Raw genomic sequence first — 24,284 nt, forward strand, 5'->3', positions numbered from 1 at the left:
AAAATTTATGTAAAAAAATAATTTGTACTTAAATATTACAAATCCCCTAGACTATATTTGCGAAGTGATTTATACACATGTCATCACTACAATTATTCTCGCTAAAAAAATGACATGGCATTAAAATAGATGACATGATTTTAGAAAATAGTGACATGACATCATATTAATTGTGAGATGTAAAATTTTCTTATAAAAATTTAATTTTTTTTGCAGAATATGGTAATAAAAATAGCTCATATATCATTATTAATATCAATTTTCCATATAAATATTTATTTATGATAAACTATTAAATATATTAATAATTCATATATCACAATTGAAATAATAATATATATGTATATATGTGTCTCACATTAATAAAAATAAACTAAATAAATCAATACTAATCCAAAAAAATTTGATACTTAAATATTTAAACATTATTTAAATTTATCCGTTCATCTTCATCATTTAAATTAACAAAAAGATTTTTCAGTTTAACTAAAACAAACAAAGTCTCAAATTTATTAGAATTTATATTTATATGTAAATATATATCTATATATATATATTTAAATTTAGATGGGAAGATATATATATATATATATACATTTAAAATAAATAATCAGTAAACACAATAATATAATCAAAACTATTTTTATAAAATCTAATTTTATCTTTATTAAAAATTAAATCAAATCAAATTTAAATAATTATACCAAATAAAAAAAAATAAGATTACAAAAATACGTTTATGATTTTTTATAACTATTGAAGTTAAAATCTAAATTAATAATGTTGAAATATAAATCAAAATTTTTTTTTGAAATAAAAAATGTTATGTTTAAAATTACTATTTCTGCGCATGGCGCAGGAAAAATCCCGGTAGAAATATATAAGATGAAAATATCTATAATAATATTAATAGGGATAGATAGAGATGTCCTCAGCAGATTAACACAATTCAGATTGGTTTAGTTCGGTTCAGAAATGGTTTGTTGTTGCATTTCCGTCGGTTGGTTTTATTTTACTCGTATAAGTTGACTAACCACGTGTTGTTTTCATGTCCCAGAAACAAAACGCACAAAACAGGACGCTGTTGGCTAACAACAAAAAAATGGCACACAGTAACCCAGATTCCTCGTCTGCATCCTTCTGATTGACAAAAACAAGACCTGAAAAACTCGATTGAAAATTCGAAACTCAAAAGTGGATCAGAAAATAAGCGATCATCCAGGTACAAAAGTAATCAGGAGGGATCAATATCGTCACAATCAACCATCCGAAATCCCTCAGTTCTGAGATAGCTTTATAACTCATAATGAGTCAATTTAAAATGTTACATTTTGCAACCTTTTTTAAATGTCTCTTAATTAATGTTCCTAGACTAAAATGTTTGACCATATACGTTAGTTAAGAAAACAGGTAACATTAGCATAATATTTACGGAACTAAATGTAAATGATCGTCGACTCTGCGTTACAATACACTAGTACTTCTGTATATATAACTCATTCAACATTACAAGCAATATCATGTTAGCTCAAACACTCTCTTATACCACAAAAATGGATATTCCAAAACCATACCTATTCCTCTTCATATTGATTATCTTTGTAACTACAGATCTATCACATGCCCAAATAGAGCTACGAATCATCAACGATCTTGGTAGTATAGTACATCTTCATTGTAAATCAAAGGACATTGATCTTGGTAACCAGAGATTGCAACCCGGTAGGTCGTGGTCATTTCATTTTCAACGTAATCTCTTCGGAAGGTCATTATTTTTCTGTTCCTTTGATTTGCCTAATGGAAGGCGTTGGTTCGACATATATAAAGAGCCCAGAGATAATCTCTTCGGTTATTGGTGGCTGCAGTATTCGTGGAAGATAAAACCACATGGTCCTTGTAGGAGTAATACCAATTTCATGTTTGAAGATTGTTATAATTGGAACAAGAATTAGTTCTTAAAAAGACATAGTCAAGATGAAAGTAATGCATATGTCTTTTCTATATCTCACAAGCCTCTAATATAATATAAAATAAAACATACCAATATGCAATTATAACAATCATACATATTGTTATATTATACTGATTGTTATATGGACCTTCTAATAAAAATTCAACATTTTCTGGCTTTCCGTGAATATTGTTAGTCATATCTAAAAAAGCTTAAGACCAACGAACTCGAATATCTTTTTTTTTTTAACGCTGATTTATTATGATATTACAATTATGAAAAAGATTACATAGACGATCCGACAACCGACAATACTACCTGTCTTATAAGGATTTACGCCTAACTGCATCACCTGAACTGTCCTACGAAGATCACGCCTGACCGAGTCTACTTGCACCATGTTGAAGATCACTTGTAAGCTTTTCCTCTGTAGCCTGCATAATTGTTTAATAAATCGCTTTCTCCGGGAATTAAAACATGTACCTGCTGGTGTAGAAGCATTAATAAACCCTTAGTCAAACCATTGGACCAAGGGGCTTCCACATAACTCGAATATTATATTGATATTTATCGTGCCTTAAAAGATAATCAATTTCTTCTCTTTTTAAATTTATTGTATTTAAATATCTCTCCCCATAGTAAAAGAGTTATTGAATTTTAATTCATGGGTTTTAGATCACATTTTGGGTTCTTACAACGATAGTGATATTGGAGAACATTATCAAGACCGAATTGATTATGAATGTCTACATGATTCCATGAGCAAGTTGTACCAAATCTATAAATTTAGCCAAAAAACACAAAAATATATTAAAAAAAATCATTTTTAGATCAAAGATAGTTTTACCAGGATATCAATGGTCAATATGTATAATTTTGTTTTTATAACATTTTTATAGTGTAGTAATAATCATTGCAAATTTTGGAGACATGTGGCTGTGTCTATGTAAAAAATTTTTTTTTAACAAATTTAGAGTTTAAACTTTTTTTAAGCCTATTTGTATATAATTTTTTTCAAAAAATTTGAAAGCTTATGACAAATATTTTATTTAGCATGGCCTAGGACCAGCCATGGTAATAATCTATTTATGTTGTTAACTAAATTTAAAATTAGACAAAAACTATTTTCACAGTCAATAGTTAAATACTAGCCAACAGTTGTAAAATAAATATGTGTTTCATTGTATCTTTTTTTTTTGTCATCAACAATACAGACTCATATTGACTCTGTGAACCAAACCGGGTGATTTGCATCCATGTGAACGACGAAAGACGGCTGTTTTCTAGCACTGCGTGCTAGACTATCCGCCTTTGAATTCTGCGTCCGTGGTACATAGATGATTTCTGATCGGGTGAAACTCTCTTTCAGGGTCTTGATATCTTCCAAATATGTTGCAAAAGCTGGCCATTCTTCTGGTTCCGAAACCATCTTCACCAATTGAGAACAATCTGTTGCAAACGTAATCTGAAATTGACGTAAGTTCCTCATGCATTTCATTGCCCATAAAAGTGCTTCCATCTCCGCATGAAGAGGCGAAAGACTAGCCCTTACATTCCTCACCCCCAGTAATCCATCGATACCTTCCAAAGTACTAAGCCAACCTTGTCCTGAAAACCTAGCACCCTCCTTCCACGAGCCATCCGTAAAACACCATCTTCCTGAGATCGACGACAATACCGTGTCTATTCTTGGTGTTGGCGTCCTCTGGTCATTTACTACTTGTGCCTCAGCCCATAATGTTGATTCTGTTTTCGCCAATTTAATCGTATCCATAGGATCTATATCCAAGTTGCTGAAAACTTTATTATTCCTACCTTTCCAGATATACCATAGAATCCATGCAAACTGGTGATCCTCCATCTGCGGAAAAACTCTCCAGAATAGATGATCCATATTTGTGAATAGGGAACTTGTTGGAAAATAGACTGGGTTTGATGGTATCTTCGAAAGAGCCCAAACCTGGAGAGCTGGAGGACATTCAAAAAATACATGATTTATCGATTCCTCAGGAGCTCCACATCGGGTACAACAAATATCCCCTTGAATCCCCCTTGCCTGTAAATTCTTACGAACTGTTATGCATCCTGTCACTAATTTCCATAGAAAATGTTTTATCTTTGGTGGGCACCGTATTTTCCAGCAGTAAGCCTTCAAAACATCAACTGTGGGACCAATCAGCAATGGTGGTCTTCCTTTGTCTAGATAAATCCGTTCTACCTGATATCCTGATTTGACCGTATATTTTCCATTTTTTGTAAAGTGCCATCCATCTCTATCCACCATCTGATTCCTACTTAGTGGAATACTTTCTATAAGTTTCGCATTCTGAGGATCCACCAAAGCCCGAATTACCTCTAAATTCCAAGTACGCGAGGTAGAGTCAATGAGGGACTCTACTGTAAGATGAGGGTATAGATTGTGTTGATTTTTATTAGCTGGTCTCGGGCGAGTGGTTGGGAGCCAAGGGTCATTCCATACTGATATAGAAGATCCTGATCCCACGCTTTTGATTAGTCATTTGCTAACCAGAGATCTAGCAGAAACAATACTCCGCCAGCCATATGACGGAGAATATGAGCGAATCGGTTCTAAAGGTGAAGCATTCCTATAATACCGACCTTTGAAGACTCGAGAAAATAAAGTATTTGGCTTCTCTATCAGACGCCATAACTGTTTACCAAGCATCGCTGTGTTGAAATCAGTGATATCTTTAAAACCTAAGCCACCTTCCTCCTTCTCTACACATACCTTGTCCATGATTTCTAGTGCATCCCTCTTGTGTTTCATTGTATCAATTATCTAAAAAGGCTATTAATATATAATTGAATTTAACACATGTTTATTGTGTTATTTGAAATCCGAATATCTATACTATTATTTATGAAGTGATTTTGCTGATTTGTCATGATTTTAGATAATTTTGTTTATTTGTCATATTTTTATTAGTTTTTAGATTAAATCATCAATTTATTAATTTAGATAATATAAATATTTCGAACTTTCTAATTAATTTATTAATTTAAACAATATAAATATTTCGAAATTTCTAATTCGAATTATGATTATAATTATTTTAACTTTCACAAGATTCTTATTAGTTTTAGCTTAAATCATTAATTTATTATTTTGAATAATATAACTATTTCAAACTTTCTAATTGAAATATTTCGAAATTTCTAATTATAATTATGATTATAATTATTTTAAATTTCACAAGATTCTTATTAGTTTTATCTTAAATCATTAATTTATTATTTTAAATAATATAATTATTTCAAACTTTGTAATTGAAATTACAATAATAATTATTTTAAAAAAGTTAGGACCAATTCTTATTTTCATATGATGTAAAATGTTTTAAACTCTATAGTTTAATTTTTCTCATTCATTCCAAGTTGTCTCAATTATAGTTTTTGACATCTATATTTATGTACTTTTGATATTTGTTTTTTTTAGTTGGAGTTCTATATTTTTCTTCTTTCTTTGAGTTTGAAAGACAATGAGCAAATCGGTTTTGTTACATGAAATTTAGGATTATGAATTATGTATTTTGAATTACTTCGGTAGTTATTTCACGTGTATGTTTTATTACTGTTTAATCTATAAGAAAAATATACTTTGATATTAATTTTACAGAGTTACCTATGTAATCATGTTATGAACATGTGTTTAATGGTTTTTCTAAACGGCTAAAGTAGATATATTTTTAATGAATTATTAGATTTATCATTATATAATTAACCATGAATTAACTTTAATAATAATACTATCATTATCTATTTTTTCTTTTATTAAAAGTAAACTTATGAAATATTAAGATAAGTCAATGTATATATTGATCAAGTAAACCAATGAAATATTGTCATTATCTCAATTCGTTTTTTTTTTAAGTTTTCTTCTAAGTTATCATCGAACTTTAGTTTTTATTTATTTTGTTCTCACTTGAATTTTGTTTATTTAGTGTTTTTTGGTAATTTAATACATGTTTATGGTTCAAAAATACAAAGTAGATTAAGAGAGACCAAAAGTTAGTATTCTTACATTACTTTATTGTGTGGAATATTTGATATATAATTATGCTCTTATTGTCTCAAATTTTATAGTTTTCCTTTGTGTTAAGGAGACGTAGACAGAAATAAAAATCAAAGAAAAGTAAAATGATTAAGAATATAAAAAATAAGTTATCATGATGTTTGAATCATAATAAATATATTTATAACTATTAGTAAAACGATTATGTCCGCGAATACCCAGTTGTATATTATGTACGCATCTAAAAAGTACTAGCAATTTATATGCGTTGAACAACATACTAAATATTTAAAAAGTATTATATTCTTATACAGTACAAGTGCATTTATAAATAAATAAGATATGGTAGTTAAATTAAACGATAAAATTTTATAAGGAAATACATTATCTTTTCGAAAATTAAAATTATATAATATAGATTGCACATAACTTAATAAAATATTGCATTACATGTAACCCACATAGTAAAAATTATTTACTAACATTCCAATGATATCTAAATCTCCATGTTTCATTACGACGCGTTTTAAAATAAATTCCATCTTTTTCGGCCAGCCATGAACGTAATATGCCACATCTTCGAAAAGCTGCTTGCCGATATACACGAACATCAAGGTTATATTTATCATACCTTAAAAGACAATTTATTTCTTGTCTTTCAAAATTTATTGGAGATCTCTCCTTCTTCTTATTGAAATAAGAGTCCTTAAATTTTAACTGCTGGTTTCCTACATCACATTTTGGGTTCTTGCAACGGCAATGAAAATGGAGAATAATATCAGGACCGAGTTGATTATGAATTTCTACACTATTCGGTGAGCAAGCTGTACCAAATCTGTAATAGGTAGCCAAAATTAGCACAAAACATATTAGAAGATTCATTTTTATATCAAAGGTAGTCTGATCAGGGTATTAATGTTCAATATGCATTATTTGTTTTCACAACATTTATATAATGTAGTAATAATCTATTTATGATGTTAGCTAAATTTAAAATTAGACAAGAACTATTTTAACCATTAGTCAAAAGAAACTTATGGCTAAAATATAACAACCAATAAAAAACAAAACAAATGAATTAATATTTGTGAGTAATAACCCGCCATTAAATGAAAAAATAGAAACATGTAAGATGAGCAAAAAAAATTAAGAATTTATTATTTTAAATATTTAAATATTTGAAGAGATATTTGTATAGAAAATAGTCAATAAACAAAAAATTTGCAGGATAGAAAAATGATATGGGGTCCAGCAATAATAGGTGTAAAAATACGTTAATAACCCTATTTCTCTCTCTCTCGATATTGTTATAGTTAGCCGATAATATATACTAATTAATTATATAATTTGTGAAATAATATTAGGTGTTAGGAAGATAGAATCATACATACAAGACTTTTATAGGCGTGCAATAAATTGAAGAAGCCACACTAAGCTTATCATGGCTTTATTATTGGATGTAAAAATATGCATATACAAACTTAGAAAACATTGTTATATGTTACTAGATGTGTTAACATGCTAAAAATATCACAAAACAGGAAAATAGAGCGACAATATTATTCAAAGATACATAAACAGATAAATGATTATATGCTATTAAAATTGTTAGCAATCTAACATTTGATTTTTAGGCTATTAAATATGTTAACAGTCTAACAGTAAATCATAGCTATGTTAATAGCATTTGCTCGTAAAGAATCACCAAGACTAAGCACTACTTTCGCGTCCTGCCACAGCTCCTATCTACTGTCCGAAGAAGCTCACATACACTGCTCCTCTGATTCCCGTATACATATAATTTGTGGTGGTGCTTTTGTGGAGGTTTGCGACTGTTCAGTTCATTTGTGGTTCCAAAAAATGATATCCAGCAGCCATCATCATCACGTACTCATCAAACAAAATCAATAGCATCAATTAGTGACATGATCTACTCATCAAACACAACAATAGCATCAATTAAAGCTTAGCTTGTTGCTCAAAGATCATGACGAATCTTACTAAATAATAAATATGCACAAATAAACTCAAAGACTGCATTTTCCATAAAAAAGTCATAAGAATATATAGAGGAAAAATATGAGCTGGTATGGATATTGAACTCACAATCAATTGAATCATAATGAGCATAAATACAAAACTTTTTTAATGTAAATATGAAATTTTAACTCTCTAAAGTAAGCCTTTTGAATCTAACAAGAATCAGAGAATAAAACCCAGAAAAAAGAAAATCTTTACAAACACTTACAATCGTATAGGAGACAATCGAATACGGTGAGAGTCCGGCGAGTATGAGATTGTTTTGGAGCAATGATTCCGATCGATTTTAATAGATGATTGCGATTGATGGAAGCTGGTATCATCGCTAAGGTATCGTGGGAGAACTCAGAAAGAGTGAGAGAGATGTAAGATTCTATGTGGACATTGGTTCTAACGGATAAATCAAAGAGATTGAGAGAGAGGATAAACGAAACTGTGGAGAAAACAAAGACTCTGGGAGAGATGAGAAAGATAATTCTGAAACCCCGTGTTATAGATTGTAATGATGACCGAAGTCTCTCTCACTTCATGTATAAATGAAATATAGACTTTCCAAAATGTATTAGATATTAGGCTACGATGTAGGAGAATAGGGGCAGTATGAACATTAAAAAAACACGTCATACGGAAAGACGAAAATCCATTCATGCAAATATACGAGTTATGTTTGTATACCCAGTGCAATTTCTCATATTTGAATCACTTAAACGGTGAATTTAAAGAATTCACAAGACATTATTAAAACTAGGAAAACATAATTAATATTGAAAGAGAAATTTTTTTTTTTGGGAACAAATTGTGTGTTTATATCAGATTTATTCAAATACTGTTAATCAAAATGAATAAATTATAGTAACAAAGAATGTTGGTGTTCATTTAAATTATATGGAAGACCATTTAATTTGAATTTTATCATAATTAAAGACTATTACATTTGAAGATAGTATAATTAAATTTGTAGTCAGCTATATAAAAATATAAATATACTGAGCTATATAATTAAGATAGAAATACATAACACAGAAATTTATATTACATAATCTTTTATGCCAAGGTATATAATTTGAGTTCTAAATTATAAATAGAACAATATCAAATAGAATAGAATGGAGTAAAGTTATCTAAAGCATGACTTGATATTTATGCTAATTCATAGTTAACATCAAACAAGTTGAATATAACGACCAAATAACGTACACAAGTTTTCTTTTAGTGGTGACTCTGAATGGAGAGGCATCGATAGGAAGGCCTTCATCTTCCGGAGCCAGGGCCTCCTGAGTATAGTGTTGAAGGGTGTGTGTTGGTCTATCACTGCGAACTCGATCAAGTGCTAGACGTTGCTAATATTGACAATTAGTGGGATTGAACCAATTAAATGGATCATAGCTCCACCAAAGCTGGAAAATGGTGTCACTCCTGGTGTTATCGTGGAGTCAGTGTATCCCATGGTCATCAACATTTCGTAAGAAAAGACGTCAATGAAAATCCCGTTATGGACGAGTATCTTTGACAGGTGAGCCATGCCAACTTCGAGTTGGATGATGTGTTCATCGTCATGTAGTTTATTAAGCTTCAGTTTCGTGCTCGCGGAAAACGATCTTGTTCTACGAAGAGGTCGTTTTCTTTGGTCTCACTGATCCTACAATCGGCTTCTTGTGATTCCTGCCTGGATCGTCAGGATCGTATCGTCTTGACGTTCCATGTACGAAATCTGGTTGCCTATCTAATGATTGAAACCATATTCTCTGGGCAGTTTCTCCGCCAGCCTTCCAAATGCAGTTCGCCTGTCTATGTTCTTTTTATGGCTGGTTTGACAGATTTTCGAGTGTTGTGTATAACGTTTCCATTTTCATGCTTATGAATTTTAGATTGAATGAATGATAGTTTTCGTTTATCTTCTCCACCGTTAGTGTCATAATATGGATAGTAAAACCACACTAGGTATTTGGTACTGGTTGTATGTTAAAGATTAGGGAAGAAAAACTATACGTGACAATGATATCTTCAGAACACAATGATGTTATCATACTGAAGTTGAAGAAAATATACTTCGAAATATGGATGTTTAACACAAATGAGTTTTACAAGATATGATTGAAAAAATATAAACTAAGCTAGAAGCTATGAGTTAAAGATATAGGAAGATCCACGTCGATGTGGATGGTGATAATGTCTAGGTCTTAGAATGTCCCCATCGCCCTTTTCTCTTTATCCTTTTATAGCTGGTTCGCTACTAACTTCTTCTAATATTCTCTCTCGTACTTTATTGGTAAACAGGGACGATCTCGTGGTTTCCTTTCACTCGGACAAGACAGGGATAATTTATATCTTATAAATATTTTATCGTAGTAGTATTTGAATTGATAATATATATATTTATAAATATTGTAAAATTAGTAAGTCTGCACATGGAGAAGAAACAACTAATATTTTATATATGACAAAGTTTTCATTATAATAAAATTATCTTTTATTGCGTAAAATAAACTTGAAATCTTCGTGTATACATAAAACTATATACATAATATATATATATATATGGATTTATCTTTCTTTTAAAAAAAAAGGGTTATGATGTAAAATATTTTTTTTTTGATAAAACAATATAAACTACTTTTATATAGTGATAATTATCAAATCAATAAAATTTGTTTTAAATTTGTGGTTAATTAGATATTAACAAATCTAATTATTCATTAAAGTTAATAAAAATTTATAACACAATATAAACTAGTTTTAGATAATGATCATTATCAAATTAATGAAATTCATTTTTAACTTATGGTTAGTTATATATTAACAAATATAATTCTTTATTAAAGAAAATAAAGACTTTAACTGTCCTAATTTTTAATGTAACAGTCCAAAACAAAATAAAAATCAATTTTTAAATAATATTGTAGACTTAATATTTAATTTATTATTAAATATTTCAGATGAACGACCGTTCTCAAATTTACTTTACGTAATAAAAGTATTTAAATTGCGATAAAAAAAACTCTGTTATATATAAAAAAGTTGTTGTTACTTTTAATATTTAAACATAAAAAATAATTTATTCTAATGGTCTTTAAATTGATAATGCATCTATTTATAAATATTTGAAAAACAGTTATGCCTACAAGTACAGACCAAAAACATGTTTCTGTTTATCTGGTTGACATGGGCTGTTGCTAAACGGGATTTGGGAAGAAAATTTATCAATTGAGATACCGTTTAGCAACACTAGATTCTTCATACTGAAATCTATCAGTCTTTTTATCTGAAAAATTAAAATGTTACAAGACAAACAAAAGCATAAAGTTAAGCTTCAAGTTCTCTCGCCTATGGTGCTGGTCAAAGTAGTTTCACAGGTTCTTCTTTCTTCTCAGTGGCACTACCATTTGCTGCAGAAGCTCTGAGAAGAGGCTCCAAGAGCTTGCTTGCCACATCAGGAGGCAAAGCGTCTTCACCGGGAAGAACAAGAAGCCCTTTCTCTCCCAAAGAAGAAGGTTCATTGTAGCAAACACTCCACAGTGCATCCACGAGCTGTCTCTCTTCTTTAACCGTTTCAAGATCCTCGTGCGACATCGAGCTGATTCCTTCAATACGCTCTTCTAGTAGTTGCCTGAGTTCTACGCTGCTACATCCCCTTCCATCGTTTTTCTCTCTTGCAAGCTCCAGCAACACGCCAAGAGCAGCTTCTCTCGTCTCAGCATCATCACTAGACGCAAGATGAATCAACACTGTAGCAAATCCGAGTCCAGTGGCTACACTGCGGTCTGAAACATCTTCTTGTAAAAGATATTGCAAGAAGTTTAGTGCTTTCCTGTAGAGAGTTTAGAAAGACCAAAAAACAACAATGAGGTATGAAAATCCACATAGGCTTGTAACGAATCAGAGCTGTGTTTAGTGGCTTTACCTTTGGAACCTCACACTATCAGACGCCAAAGCATCTCTTAAGCCAGCATAACCATTGTCAAGCTTGAAAGCAGTGACTCCAGCTTTGTTATGGCGAACCAAAGCTACATAACATAAACAACAAGTAGAGTCTTTAGTAGATGTTCATCATCTAAAACTTCAATATAAACTATCAGACCAGGCTTACATGATATTGCGCCGAGAGCTTGAGTTTGAACATGAACATCTGCGTCTGAGGTGAAGTTTGATAGCAGTGACTCCAAACCATTGGCTTCCATAACTAACTCCTGACTTCTAGGATTGTTCTGAACTATCGTCCTCACGACATCAGCAGCTTTTGCCCGGATATTAGCATGAGAGTTTTTAAGAAACCCGAGAAGAGGAATCAATCCTCCAATAGAATGAAGATCTACACAACAGTAAGTAACCAATATTCAAAACTGAGCTAACCAAAACCAAGTTCCAGAGTGAGAAGAGATAGTTTTTTTTTTGGTTTACCATTAGCCATATCGATTGATTCAACGTGCTCCTGCAACTCATCGAGCAAATCTACCAGAATATCAAAAAACAAATTAGCACTCCCTCCTCAAAGATTGTATAAGATAAGACAAGAAGAAACTATGTGAATAAAGCACCTTCGATATCTTGAGGTGTGACTCCATGATCAACTAAAACATGTTCAGGTGTTTGCATAACGAGTGTAATCTCCTTCATGCGTTTGACTACATCTACAGTCTGTGATTGCATAGCCTCCATAAACCACTTTCTATCCTCCTCACTGTCTCATCAAAACAACTCAAATCAACACAATACAGAAACGAGGAAAGAGATACCCTTTCATCTACATAAGCTGCAGAACTCAAAAATTTCATCTACTCAAACCGATAAATTGAATTGAAGAAAGAAAGAACCAAACTTTACACAAACCCAGATTTGAATTCACTCACTAGATTTGATCTGCCTCAATTGAAAGCCAAATCACAGCCTTACAAAGTTTCTATATAACTACCCATTCTCGGACAAACGACGAGACAGAACTTTAAGAAGGTAGAAAGTGAACTCATTACCTCAATTGACGAGTTGGTTGTGTACCGTCTGCGTGAGAGAGACTCCATTTAAGTAAACCATCCCAATTAGGTCCGTCTTTCGCCATCGAAGAAAGCTTTAACCGGAGAAAAAAAACTTGGAACAGAAGAAAGAGAGATCAATTACAAAAGTTGAAGCCTTTTTGCCTTTGTGTTTTGTAATAACAAAGAGGAAGAGTCGGCGAATCTCTGGTTTGGTTTTATTAATATAAGACCAGAGACTATTCGCAGAGCTGCTACAACACCTTAAACCTCGTCCACCTCTGAACAGAGAGTAGAGAAGCGACGACGATGACGCGTCTTTAATATTATTGGGCCCAAATTATCCAACACTAATGGGCCTTTAAAGGCCCATCACGTTCAGATTACTTCTTCTTTACCGTTGACTTTAAGGCTTTTGACATGTGAACGATAACTTTCCCTCCAATTCAAACAACTATTATATATAACAGCACGTTGACTATATTATCTAGGATAAATATGATCGACGTGATAACAAATCAAAACTAGATCTCATTCTTGATTTGTTCCAGTCTTTCATCTACCTCCTCTGTTCTCTCTTTCTTCATGTTTCCTGTGTTCTACCCTAAAATCTGTTGCTTGCTTGCTTGTCTTAACTCACAACAGAGACAGAGAAGATGAAGCTTGAGGATCAAGAAAGTGACATTTTGTTTCAGACAGATGACGAAGAAAGCCAAGTCGATGTCTTCTGTAATGATGAAGATGAAATCTCCAGAAAGTCTTCTCAATTATCAATGAACGATTCCGCTCCGTGGCCTCGAAGTTATCGGTAAAATTAAACCCTCTTTCTTACGTTAGAAAAAAAAAATTCAAGGGTTTGTATTAATAAAGTTTCTTCCTTAATTCAGACAATCTGTAGATATCTTAACCGGAGTTACACCTCCTACGACCAGTTTCATTCACCGGAGAGGTTCTCAGGCATCATCATTCACCAGCTCCATCGCTTCCTTATACAGAAGACGTCCAAACTCTATTCTAAACTCGTTTGCTTCATCCACAAGCAAACAACCGTTGCTCACCGATAAAGACGATGTCTCTGTCAAATCATACGTATCATCACAGCTAAAGTTATCAATCACCGATCTCTCCTATGAAGAACAGAGTCTCTGCTCGTTTCCTCAATCCATTCTCAACGGTAAAGACCCAACATCAACACCGGCCATGTCTCAAAATTTTAACAGTTAACACATAGTTTTCGAGTTTGCCCTAAGAACTAAAATGTCTAGAGCAATCCCTATGGGAGATTCTAGCATTGAGGTTCTCAAAATATATATATGTATATATAAACTAGGGTCGGCCCGTCCTATGGGCGGGAAGTTAGAAAAAAAACTATTTTATATGAATTTACATTAATTTTATGAAGCATTTTTAAAAAAAAATTGTAGATTGAAAACAATATTATAAACAAAAATAAATAAATAGAATTCGGAGAACATGTTACTATTTTTAATAAATATTTTTGGACTGAATTAAAATTACAGTAATTGTCATTATTGTACGAAGAACAATCTAATATAATAAGATTAATGATGTCCGCATATAATTATGCAATGATCATGCCAGAGAAATATGTTAAGGAAAAGCTTATATTATCTAAAATAAAACAGTCTTTTGTTAGTGTGAGTAGTTTAGTTTGTGTATGTTTTAATTAAAATGTGATAGTTTTCTCCTAATGAAAGTTATACTTCAACTTCTCTGCCACTCTTTAAATTGAATATGGTCTATCGTTATTAAATAAATTTAAAATTTATTAGATAGGTTTTACTATTAATTTAGAATTTATTAATACTGTAGAAACTTACGTTATGAATTAACAATATATTTAATTAAATGATAATATTGTTTGGACGTTTTTTATAGCATCAATGCTCGTATGTAATAAAGAGTTTATGCTGCAGATGCGTGTAATTATCTTGCAAAATATATTTTTGCATTGGTGTATTAATACTTTGAAATAAAACCGTTACAATACAAAGGGAATCGTTCAAAATTTTCAAATATCAGAGTGATTGTTTATTCAAATAGTTAAGTAAGAGTAATATATAATAATTTGTTTGCGTTGTTGTATGAAAAAAAACAACGACATTATTTGTTTACTAAAATATAAAAGTATACTGTTAAAAATATTATTTTTAATTTGATGTAAAGCTCACACGACAATATTCCTGTATATTTATGAGTTACACCAAAAGCCCACACGATCTTCAATTCCAAGTTAATGAAACGCCGCATTTTGGATGCGGACATGTGTCGGGTTCTCAAGATTCGAATTAGTTATGTGTCCGCCTACGTGGACAACATAGGAGAGAAGCAAACACAACTTTATATATAAAGATATCTAACACTACTAAAAGCAAAATAAGAAGAGCATACAGGCTATCCACGTCGGATTTTTTATTTGGCCAATCAGGTTCTTTTTTTTTTACACGTCAGACTCGGGTTTGCCTTTTGCCCGAAGTCGAGTAAGAGATTTCGTGGGCTTCTGATTTCTCTTTGGGCTTTAAGTTTGATTCGGGCTTCTTTGTGTTTTTTGTGTATCGCGAGGAGAATCATTTAGGTGAGCCGACATCTAAACGAGAAGCTTCTCCTCACCATTACCGCTTCGTGTTCTTCGATCAAAAAGAGAACCGTAGATTCCATCGATTCAATCCTAAGCTATCAATAGTTCCGTTTCGATCAATCAATACCCCTTCATTATGATTTCTTTTCACCTCCCTCTTTTCCTCCTCTTATATAATTGATCTTCCTTCTCCGTAGAATGCAAAACCCTAGAAAAACTCAGATCTCAAGATATGGCGATGAAACGAAATGGAAAGTCTCCTGCGTCTTCCGAGTCTGACGAATCAGTGATGTTCTTCAGAGATGTCTCTCTCGGTCCCCATGAAACCCGGTTGCGATTCCGACTCATCCATTTCTGGGAGGCTCAGAACCCGGTGAAGAAGACCCTTATTGGTCTGGAAATGCTTCTCATCGACGAGCAGGTACGTCAATTCTATAAATAGTTCCTAGACCTTGAGATCGATGTGTGTTAGGGTGCATTAGTTATGTTTGATTAGTTAATTAAATTTTTAACAGTGATTTTGCCGGTTCTTTAAACTTGGAAGGTGAATCTAGGGTTAATTAGTTATGATAAAAAAACTTTAAAATTTGGTTTTGACGTTTTCCTGGTATTTTTTTTGTTTAAATCTTGAGGTTTGTTTCACGTTTTTAGTTTTGTTATTCTTTCCCGACTATATTAATTGTTACTGGACCGTGCGATCCGTGTCTGCGTTCATTAGTAATGTTAGAACGGAGTTAATTTAACTTTGAGCTATGCTTTCACGTTTCTTTAAACGTTAATAAGAATTTGTAGTTTGATTTTGTCATTTGTTTATATGGGTGTTTAGTTAGTTAATAAAAATTTTTAACAGTGATTTTGCCGGTTCTTTAAACTTGGAAGGTGAATCTAGGGTTAATTAGTTAGGATTAAAAAACTTTAAAATTTGGTTTTGGCGTTTTCCTGGTATTGTATTTGTTTAAATCTTGAGGTTTGTTTCACGTTTTTAGTTTTGTTATTCTTTCCCGACTATATTAATTGTTACTGGACCGTGCGATTCGTGTCTGCGTTCATTAGTAATGTTAGAATGAAGTTAATTTAACTTTGAGCTATGCTTTCACGTTTCTTTAAACGTTAATAAGAATTTGTAGTTTGATTTTGTCATTTGTTTATATGGTTGTTTAGTTAGTTATTAAGGTTTGGGATCGTATTTGTTTAAATCCGAGGTTTGATTCTGATTTTGTGTTTTTCTTATTATTTTTCCGACAATAGGGAACTGTCATTCAAGGATTCATCCCACCAGGTCGTATTAAGAAATACCTGCCTGAGATGAAGCGAGGTTCAGTTTACGAACTCATCAACTTCTACGGATCGAAGAACAAACCGATGTATCGGGTTGCTGATCATATCGCAACCGTGTCCTTCGCATGGAACTCTGAGTTGTCGGTTCTTCACGACATTCCAATCCCTTTTGATGAAGACCGTTTCAGGATGCATTCGTATGAGGATTTTGAGGCCAACTGTGATCTCAAAGGTGACCTCTACGGTAAGAATTCTAATTTTACTATATTTATATTTTGATGTTGTTTTGGCCTATCTTCCTGTTTGATAAAGAATTGTAGAATTTTGTTCAGTTATGTGATTAGTTCAAGTGTTTCTTTTTTTTAAATGATTAGACATCTGAGTTATGTTCTTGATGATAAATGTTATAGATGTTCTTGGCCACATGAAGCTGGTTGATGGACAGGCTCTTACCGAGCGTCCCACCATTGATGAAGCGAAGCTCGCTACCACTCGGCACATTATGGTTCACGTGCAATCACATGAGTAAGTGTGTTCTTCTTTTTTTGATAAACCATATCTCTTTAGTTCATAAGGTTCTTAAGTCCCTAAGATATTATTTTCCAGAGGACCTGTTATGAAGCTTTACCTCTGGGACCAGGCAGCAACGGACTTCTGCAAGAAGTTTAAGTCCTATGAAAACACTCCCACAGTTCTTTTGGTCACAGCTGTTAACACTAAACGTCTCGGAGGTACTTATTTATCCCTTTGGTTTCGCGTTTGACTGATTAAACATTCTACAAACGTTTTGTTCTTTAAAATCGCCTTCTAACTTTTACACTCTTATCATCTTTAATCCTTCTTCCGTCATTTTACAGGTAACCTGGCACTGAGTTCTATGTCTCCCACACGGGTTTTCATGGACTATGATGTGCAACCAACAATTGATTACTTCGCGTGGTATGTAACACTGTCTATATAAGTTTATGTTGAGCACACATTTATTCAAATTGAAGTTATTGACTGAATTTATGATTTCTATTAATTGTTAGGCTCTCCTCGAACCCAGAGATTGCTAAGCAGGTTAGTGCAGAGGTGGTCACTAAGCGGGAGACGATGACCATATCTGACATCTTCTCCTACATGACTCTGGAATCTGCAAAGGTAAATACAAAGCTAAATGTTACATGCAATTTTTAAACGCTTCTATGTTTATATCAAATGCTTTTGAACTGTTGCAGGATGCCTTTTTTGAGTGCACTGCCACGATTGATGATGTGGTTCATGGATCTGCTTGGTACTATATTGCATGCACTGGGTGTCATAGTAAGGCTACCAAAGGCGCAAATTCATTGATTTGCACGAACCCAAGATGTGTGAAGGATACCACAGCTGGAGTTGCACAGTAAGTTCATTGGCATCGATAATCAATTACACTCTCTCTTATATAGTTTTTGGATTATTGACTTCTAAAACTTACATAACAGGTACCGTGCAAAGATTTCGGTCTATGACAGCAGTGAACAAGGTTTCTTTGTCCTGCTTGGTGATGCTGGTTTTCAGTTGACTGGGAGGCATGCATCTGAGTTGGTCAGCAGCTACTTTGAGGTATATATCTATCAGTTTATACTCTCAAATGATTGAAACTCACATTACTGTTTTTGAATGCAAGGCCAATAAAGACAAAGGTCCTGACCATGAAGTGCCTGTCCCGGAAGCTCTGATCAGCATAGTCGGACAGACCCATAAGTTCTGTGTAAAAGTTACAGACCACAACTTCTCTGGCAACACCCGAGCAATCACTGTGACCAAGATCCTCCCTCCGGAGACATCATCACCCACAAAAGGCTCCGTTGATAACGCTATTGCTGCAACATCCATGGAAGCAGTGCAGACTGGAAGTGAAGTGTGTGGGCCTTCAAAAAGCCGTGGAGATTCTGCAGATGAAGAGAGTAAGAGAACGTTTGACAGTGTTGATCCAGAGAAAGTCAAACGGGCAAGGTGTGAGAAATAATGATTCAGTTCGATAATTCTTAAGTCTTTGCATTGAACTTCAAGTACTATGTTGGTTTTTGCAAGTTTGCTTCAGTTTGGTACTATTTTGGTTTTTAACAACACTTTGCTTTGTTTCTTTTCATTTCAAACTTTGGATTTTAATCGATTAAACTATCCTTCCTATATAGTTTACTCAGATCAATTGTTTTCATGTTTAAATTCCTTTATATACACCAACTGATTTGGCCTCATCAATATCTTGCTAGACTTATTTATTTCCATAATCCATACACAATTTGAACTCCACGTAGCCATCACACACGCATATCACACAGCATGAAGATTTTAGAATATTTTACATTTATGAAATTTCTTAAAATCCCATATTCCTTATGATCCTATATTTATGTTAAAACCAAGCTAAATAGGAAAGTAATAAATTCTCCTTAAGAAAGTTTGCTTCGGACATTATAATCCCATATTACTTATGATCCTTAGGAAGGAAAAAAGACAGAAAATCAAACTCTCCCAATTATTCACTTGCGTTAGAAAGAAGGAGACTCGAGAAAGACAAAGACCTCATCTGTTTCTTCTACACTTCCAAGCAATATTCGTCTGGAACAAGTTGGTGGTGCGGATCTCTGTTTTACCGGTATGGATAGCCTCCCCAATAATCAGCCCATTGAAGTGTCAGGTAAATACCAAATCCCTGCATGATTCTCTTAAACAAAAGAAAATTAGAAGCATCCCGTAGCGTTTATAATTATTTTTTACCAATGAGTATGAATATCCAAACTATATTTAACCACAAGTTGGTTTGGATGGCAGTTCTACTCATTCGGCATAGAAAGTTGCAAAGCAACATTATAATTCAAATTTTTTATATAAGAACTATCCAGAACGTTTTATAAGACTAAATAAATAATACAATGTCATCCTTATAATTTTTTACGTTTTTTACTACGTTGGAATTATTCCTTATGAATAGAAGGGATGATTCTATAGTCAATGATATATAGTGGCTATGTAAATCACGTTTTGTAAAAAACCAGTATATTGTATGCTAAGTTGCTTCGTCTATACAGACAAGCTTTAATTATATATATACTTAAATATCACGAATGTTAATTTCAATTTTTCACGAAAATAGTATATATATTAGTTTCCCAGTCTTCACAGCGATATGTCTCGAGTTTTTTTTTAGTTTGAGTTTTAAGGACTTGAAAGTTATATATATATATATATATATATTTAACTTACATCAAAAGTAATATACAAATACTGTGTTTCAGTGCCGTGCGAAGGTTTTTGGAGGCCCGAGGCGAGTTAAATAAATTTTACATGATTTTTTTTTTTGAAAATATTTTTATTTAAATTCGAATTATATAAAGTTTTTTTTTTTGAAAAAACATATATATATATATATATAACACTAAAAAGTTTTGATATATTACCTTAACATTTTCTAAATTTTTATAAACTAAAAACCAAACTATAAATTTTTAGCGTTTTGGATTGAAATGTTGGTCGCTGTTAAAAATTTTAATATTAGCATTTAAATTAAATACAATAAACTATATATTCAAAATATTATAAATTTTTAATCAAATTCTATAAATATATAAAATAAATTTAACTCATAATATATACAAAGAAGACAAATATGGATCAAATATTTATAGTTAATTTGAAATAGAATCTTTATAGTTTTATATAAAATATTGTAAAATTGATCACAAATTAGTTATTTTAAACACAAGTCAAATTTAGAATCAAATAATAATAAAAATCTAACTAAAAAAATACATTAAATATCAAGTAATTTTTTTTTTTTGTAATTAGGGGCCCTAAATATTTTACAAAATTTGGGGGCCGTAGGCGAATGCCTTTTTAAATCCATGTGTGTAATAAATATAGTTAGAAATTCATGTACCTTATTACAATTTTTAAATCGAATGTTTTTTAGTGACATCTTCAATGCAACACATTCCCCAAAGAATCCACGAACTTCAAGAAGGGGTTTCAGTGCGTCCTATCATAGTATGTATAAGAAATGTTTGGGACATCAAAAAACACCAAATAGATAATACTCGAACTTCCATCGGCTTCCTGTGCTACGACCACCACGTAAGCCTTTTCTAAACTTCTATATATATATATATATATATATATGTTTTCCAATCCACCATATTTGATTTAAATAACTCACTGCTTACTTAATTGGATTGGCACACCAAAATTTGATCACACCCAGGGACAACTATTAGAAGGTCGGGTCACCGGAGACATTCAGCCAGATGATCCAAAAAACTTAACCGAAGGAGATACATATGAGTTCTCGAGATTTTCTGTCATACATAATTCCCGACAACGGAAACTCACCCAACTGCCTTACAATATTCAGATCAACCAAAAGACAATAGCATTGAATGTTACACTCGATTGTCCGATATTTCCAGTTCACAGTTTATCTCCTCAGAAATACAGAAATCTATTGCGGTTGGCCATTTTGCCCACACACTTACCAGGTAAATATGTCATCCCAGTATTAATTAAACAAATATGTATATTTATTCTAAAATAAATGTGCAGATGTCGTCGGACAGATAGTCATAATACAAAAAATAAAACCTCACCACCCGGAACTCAATATTGATGCCACGATTGGCCTACGGCTGAACAGGTTAGTTTAACACAATAGTTAACAACAGAATAATTATTATCTTCATACCACATCTCTATCTCAGGTCAACGATCGTCAAACTCATATTGTGCGACAAGCAAGCAGCAGATTTTAGCATCCTATAAAGTAAGAAAGATAGAAAATTTAAAGTTATGATCGTCACAAGCTTAATTCCTAAACTAATCCAAGGTAAATAATTCTATATAACACATCAAAAAATCATACATATATAATTTTTTTATTTAACAGCATAAGAATAATATCCAATATTTTGCAGGCAAACTTATACTCCGTTCAACACCAGCAACAATTTTCTACTTCAACAAATCAATTGATTACATAAAGCATTTCAAAAGGCGAATAAGGGATTACGCAAAAACATGCAGCACGGAGTGACCCTATTTCATGCATCATTCGGATTATTATTCTCTCTCTCACAAATTTGATACCTAGATTTATTTTCATATAAAATTGTTTTATGATTCCTTTCCTTTAAAACCCTACTTCTATATAATACTTAAAAAAGGCGATGTCTAGATGTGATTGAGCAAGAAGAAAGAATAATAGATGATGAAATTTCAAATAGATTTTAAAGACCTTTAATTTATGTAATATTACAAAACTCCAAATTCGTTTATTACAATAAAAATTTTACCAACATATATATTAAAATAATATTCTGAAACGATATTCAACTGTAAGTTTTCAACAATTACACGTTTAAAAAATATTATTAAGTATGCTTCGTTTTTTGAAAATTGGGTGTTTATATATTAAATAGGTTATTGGAATACTTTTTCTTTTGCTGAATTTATTCGAAATAAGACTCCGACCTTTTGAAATAAGAGAATTTATGTTATATACATAAATTCAGGACAAAACTCTAAAATTTATGTTAACGATTATCGAGGATCAGGTGCTAACAACCGTCACACTCCAAGATCATATTGCCCTGATTGCTAATTTATTATAATGTAGAGCACCTACAAAAATTGTACTAATAATCACTATTTTATATGCTATGTATCAAGATTTAACATGATGGAATCTTAATCTAAAAGGCTATGCGAAGATATCAAATATTATTTTAAGACTCCAACTTTATGAAACCCATGTCTAGAAAGGTCACTTTTTCGGGTTATGTAATTAAACGATTTCGCAATTAACTTTAGCTAACGTTATGTCATCCACTGAGCTACTGTTGTTTTAGTTTTATTTGGTGGAGATTGGAGTGGAGGACACAACAACCACCTCAACACTTATTGCGTCCATACAATCAACACCAAAATTTAATATGATATTTTGTTTCAACATTTTCACAAACAAATAACCCGGGCGTAGCCCGGGAACGGACCTAGTTAGTATTTAATTATGAGTATCTTAACTTTACCGGAAACTCAAATTATTTAAAACAAACGCAAATCAAACACGAATTAAAAAATCAAAGAGAAAACACGATTAATGCAAATATACGATTTAGAGTTTATATATTGATTATGCAAATGAATAATTTACAATCTCTTAAACATGTAGTTTATATAATCTCAAAACACAATTTTCATTTGAATTTTTTTATCTATTAAAAGCAGTTTTTAATACTAAAAATAATTTCATTGGTCCAATCCAAGAAATAATTTCATTGGTCCAATCCAAGAAATGTGTCTTTTCACTAGTGTAACGAGATTTAAGTCACTTTAGAATCACTATTTTAACAGCGTTGAGCCTATTGTGGTGCAGGAATCAATATCCTATGTGGAGTAAGTCTACTCACAATGCCTTACGCAGTGAAAGAAGGAGGATGGCTAGGGCTTATTATACTTTTCTTCTTCGGTATCATCACTTGCTACACCGGTATTCTCCTCAAGAGATGTCTTGAAAGCTCTCCTGACATTCATACCTATCCTGACATTGGTCAAGCTGCCTTTGGCTTCACTGGACGTCTCATCATCTCCGTAAGTTATATAGAACTTGAAGTTTTTTCTAACATATCCAAACTAAAACTTAGGGTTCTTTTTTTTCTCTTGAGAGTTGTAGATACTTTTGTACATGGAGTTATACGCATGTTGTGTGGAGTATATTATCATGATGAGTGATAACTTGTCGAGATTCTTCCCCAACGTTTCGTTAAACGTCGCTGGAGTATCTATTGACTCTTCGCAGATCTTTGCCATAGCAACTGCTCTTATTGTTCTTCCTACAGTTTGGCTTAGAGACCTAAGCTTACTCTCCTATCTCTCAGGTTCCATTTTCTTATACACATTCCTTACAAATACTTTGGTCATTCTCTAAGTCATGTTGTTCATTCTGTAGCTGGAGGTGTCTTCTCATCCATCTTGCTAGCTCTTTGTCTCTTTTGGGTCGGGTCTGTTGATGGAGTCGGGTTTCACTCAGGTGGACAAGCTCTAGATCTTAGTAACTTACCTGTAGCCATTGGTATATTTGGGTTTGGTTTCAGTGGACACGCGGTTTTCCCAAACATATACTCTTCTATGAAAGATCCATCCAAGTTTCCTTTGGTGCTCATCATTAGGTAAACCTTTTTTCTCTATGTTACTTGGGACGCAAGTAAATGGTAGTAACTTTTCATTTCTTCTTATTTATTTTGCAGTTTCGGTTTCTGCGTAGTCTTCTACATAGCTGTGGCGGTTTGCGGCTACATCATGTTTGGTGAGGCGATTCAGTCGCAGTTTACGCTAAGCATGCCACAACAATTCACGTCATCTAAAATCGCAGTTTGGACCGCGGTTAGTATTACCTAA

General features: G+C 32.4%; 3 protein-coding genes and 1 long non-coding RNA gene across 4 annotated transcripts; 2 read left to right on the forward strand and 2 right to left on the reverse strand.

Annotated features, from left to right (window-relative positions):
- Window positions 1-7,512: 7,512 nt before the first annotated feature.
- Window positions 7,513-9,359, reverse strand: LOC125583363. Its single transcript, XR_007320392.1, has 2 exons — window positions 8,233-9,359; window positions 7,513-7,874 (listed from the first exon to the last, which is right to left on the reverse strand). It is a non-coding gene; the product is annotated as an uncharacterized LOC125583363 (long non-coding RNA).
- A 1,734-nt stretch (window positions 9,360-11,093) lies between these two features.
- On the reverse strand, window positions 11,094-13,292 carry LOC106388954 (hsp70 nucleotide exchange factor fes1). The gene is made up of 6 exons (XM_013829128.3): window positions 12,992-13,292; window positions 12,560-12,702; window positions 12,423-12,473; window positions 12,112-12,333; window positions 11,926-12,028; window positions 11,094-11,832 (listed from the first exon to the last, which is right to left on the reverse strand). The coding sequence occupies exons 1-6, from the start codon at window positions 13,075-13,077 to the stop codon at window positions 11,361-11,363; spliced, it is 1,077 nt and encodes a 358-aa protein (XP_013684582.2). The 5' UTR covers window positions 13,078-13,292; the 3' UTR covers window positions 11,094-11,360.
- A 2,082-nt stretch (window positions 13,293-15,374) lies between these two features.
- LOC111198219 lies at window positions 15,375-19,093 on the forward strand. The gene is made up of 9 exons (XM_048750185.1): window positions 15,375-16,011; window positions 16,839-17,112; window positions 17,279-17,393; window positions 17,475-17,599; window positions 17,726-17,807; window positions 17,900-18,011; window positions 18,089-18,252; window positions 18,335-18,455; window positions 18,520-19,093. Exons 1-9 carry the CDS (start codon window positions 15,823-15,825, stop codon window positions 18,859-18,861), a joined length of 1,524 nt encoding a protein of 507 aa, XP_048606142.1. The 5' UTR covers window positions 15,375-15,822; the 3' UTR covers window positions 18,862-19,093.
- A 4,204-nt stretch (window positions 19,094-23,297) lies between these two features.
- On the forward strand, window positions 23,298-24,284 carry LOC106384220 (amino acid transporter AVT1F). The gene is made up of 4 exons (XM_013824219.3): window positions 23,298-23,477; window positions 23,560-23,764; window positions 23,836-24,055; window positions 24,134-24,284. Exons 1-4 carry the CDS (start codon window positions 23,298-23,300, stop codon window positions 24,282-24,284), a joined length of 756 nt encoding a protein of 251 aa, XP_013679673.2.

This window comes from Brassica napus, chromosome C3 (assembly GCF_020379485.1).
Source record: "Brassica napus cultivar Da-Ae chromosome C3, Da-Ae, whole genome shotgun sequence".
In the NCBI taxonomy this organism is placed as follows: Eukaryota; Viridiplantae; Streptophyta; class Magnoliopsida; order Brassicales; family Brassicaceae; genus Brassica; species Brassica napus.